This window comes from Rhea americana, unplaced genomic scaffold, assembly GCF_003343005.1.
Source record: "Rhea americana isolate MKP2758 unplaced genomic scaffold, rheAme1 scaffold_1173, whole genome shotgun sequence".
Classification (NCBI taxonomy): Eukaryota; Metazoa; Chordata; class Aves; order Rheiformes; family Rheidae; genus Rhea; species Rhea americana.
The window spans coordinates 5,202-6,119 of NW_028185232.1; the positions used below are offsets into that span (position 1 = coordinate 5,202).

Here is a 918-nt window from a genome sequence, read left to right on the forward strand (position 1 = left end):
GGGGGGCTCACCGCGAGAAAGCTCTTCTCCAGGGCGAAGCGGACGTTGGTCTCGATGCTGGTCCGCTTCTTGCGACGCCGTCCCGGCAGCCCGTCGAAGCCCAGGCTGGGGCTGCTCAGCTGGTTGGGGCTGGGCAAGGTGGAGTCCACCGACATGGTCTCTGCGGGGGCGGGGAGGTGACGCGGGCGGCGCTGGCACTCGGGACGGTGCCGCCGCCCCCGCCTCTGCGCGGGTCCCCACCACCTCACCGGCGTCGTTGAGCCATTTCTCCAGCAGCGGCTTGAGCTTGCACATGTTCTTGAAGCTGAGGTTGAGCGCCTCGAAGCGCGAGATGGTCGTCTGGCTGAAGTCGTTGCCGTAAAGCTTCCCCATCGCGAGCCCCACGTCGCCCTGCCGGGGTTGGGGTGGGGAGGGAGCTCAGCGCCGGGCCCAGGCGTCCGGGGCCGCAGCCTCTCGCAGAAGCATGGAACGGTTGAGGTCGGCAGGGACCTCGGGAGGTCCTCGAGTCCGACCCCCCTGCTCCAGCAGGGTCGCCCAGAGCAGGCTGACCAGGACTGCGTCCAGACGGCTTTTGAGTATCTCCAAGGATACTCGAGGGGCAGGATCACCTCCCTTGACCTGCTGGCAACGCTCTTCCTAACACAACTCGGGACGCTATTGGCCGTCTCGGCCAGAAGGGCCCTTGCTGACTCGTGGACGACTTGGTGTCCACCAGGACCTTCTCCGCAGAGCTGCTTGCCAGCAGGTCAGCCCCAGGCCGTGCTGCTGCACGGGATCATTCCTCCCCAGGGGCAGGACCTTCCCTGCGTTGAACTTCAGGAGGCTCCTCTCTGCCCTCCTCTGCAGCCTGGGGAGGTCCCTCTGGGTGGCAGCTCTGCCCCCCAGGGCATCAGCCACTCCTCCCACTTCGGGATCATC

The 918-nt window shown here is 66.9% G+C and overlaps 1 protein-coding gene across 1 annotated transcript; it reads right to left on the bottom strand.

Moving 5' to 3' along the window:
- Nucleotides 1–11: 11 nt before the first annotated feature.
- LOC146600730 (POU domain, class 2, transcription factor 2-like) lies at nucleotides 12–379 on the bottom strand (the record flags this gene model as incomplete). Its single annotated transcript, XM_085318821.1, has 2 exons — nucleotides 249–379; nucleotides 12–160 (listed from the first exon to the last, which is right to left on the bottom strand). Coding segments are annotated over exons 1-2 (273 nt in total), but the record flags the coding sequence as incomplete, so codon positions are not given.
- Nucleotides 380–918: the final 539 nt, after the last annotated feature.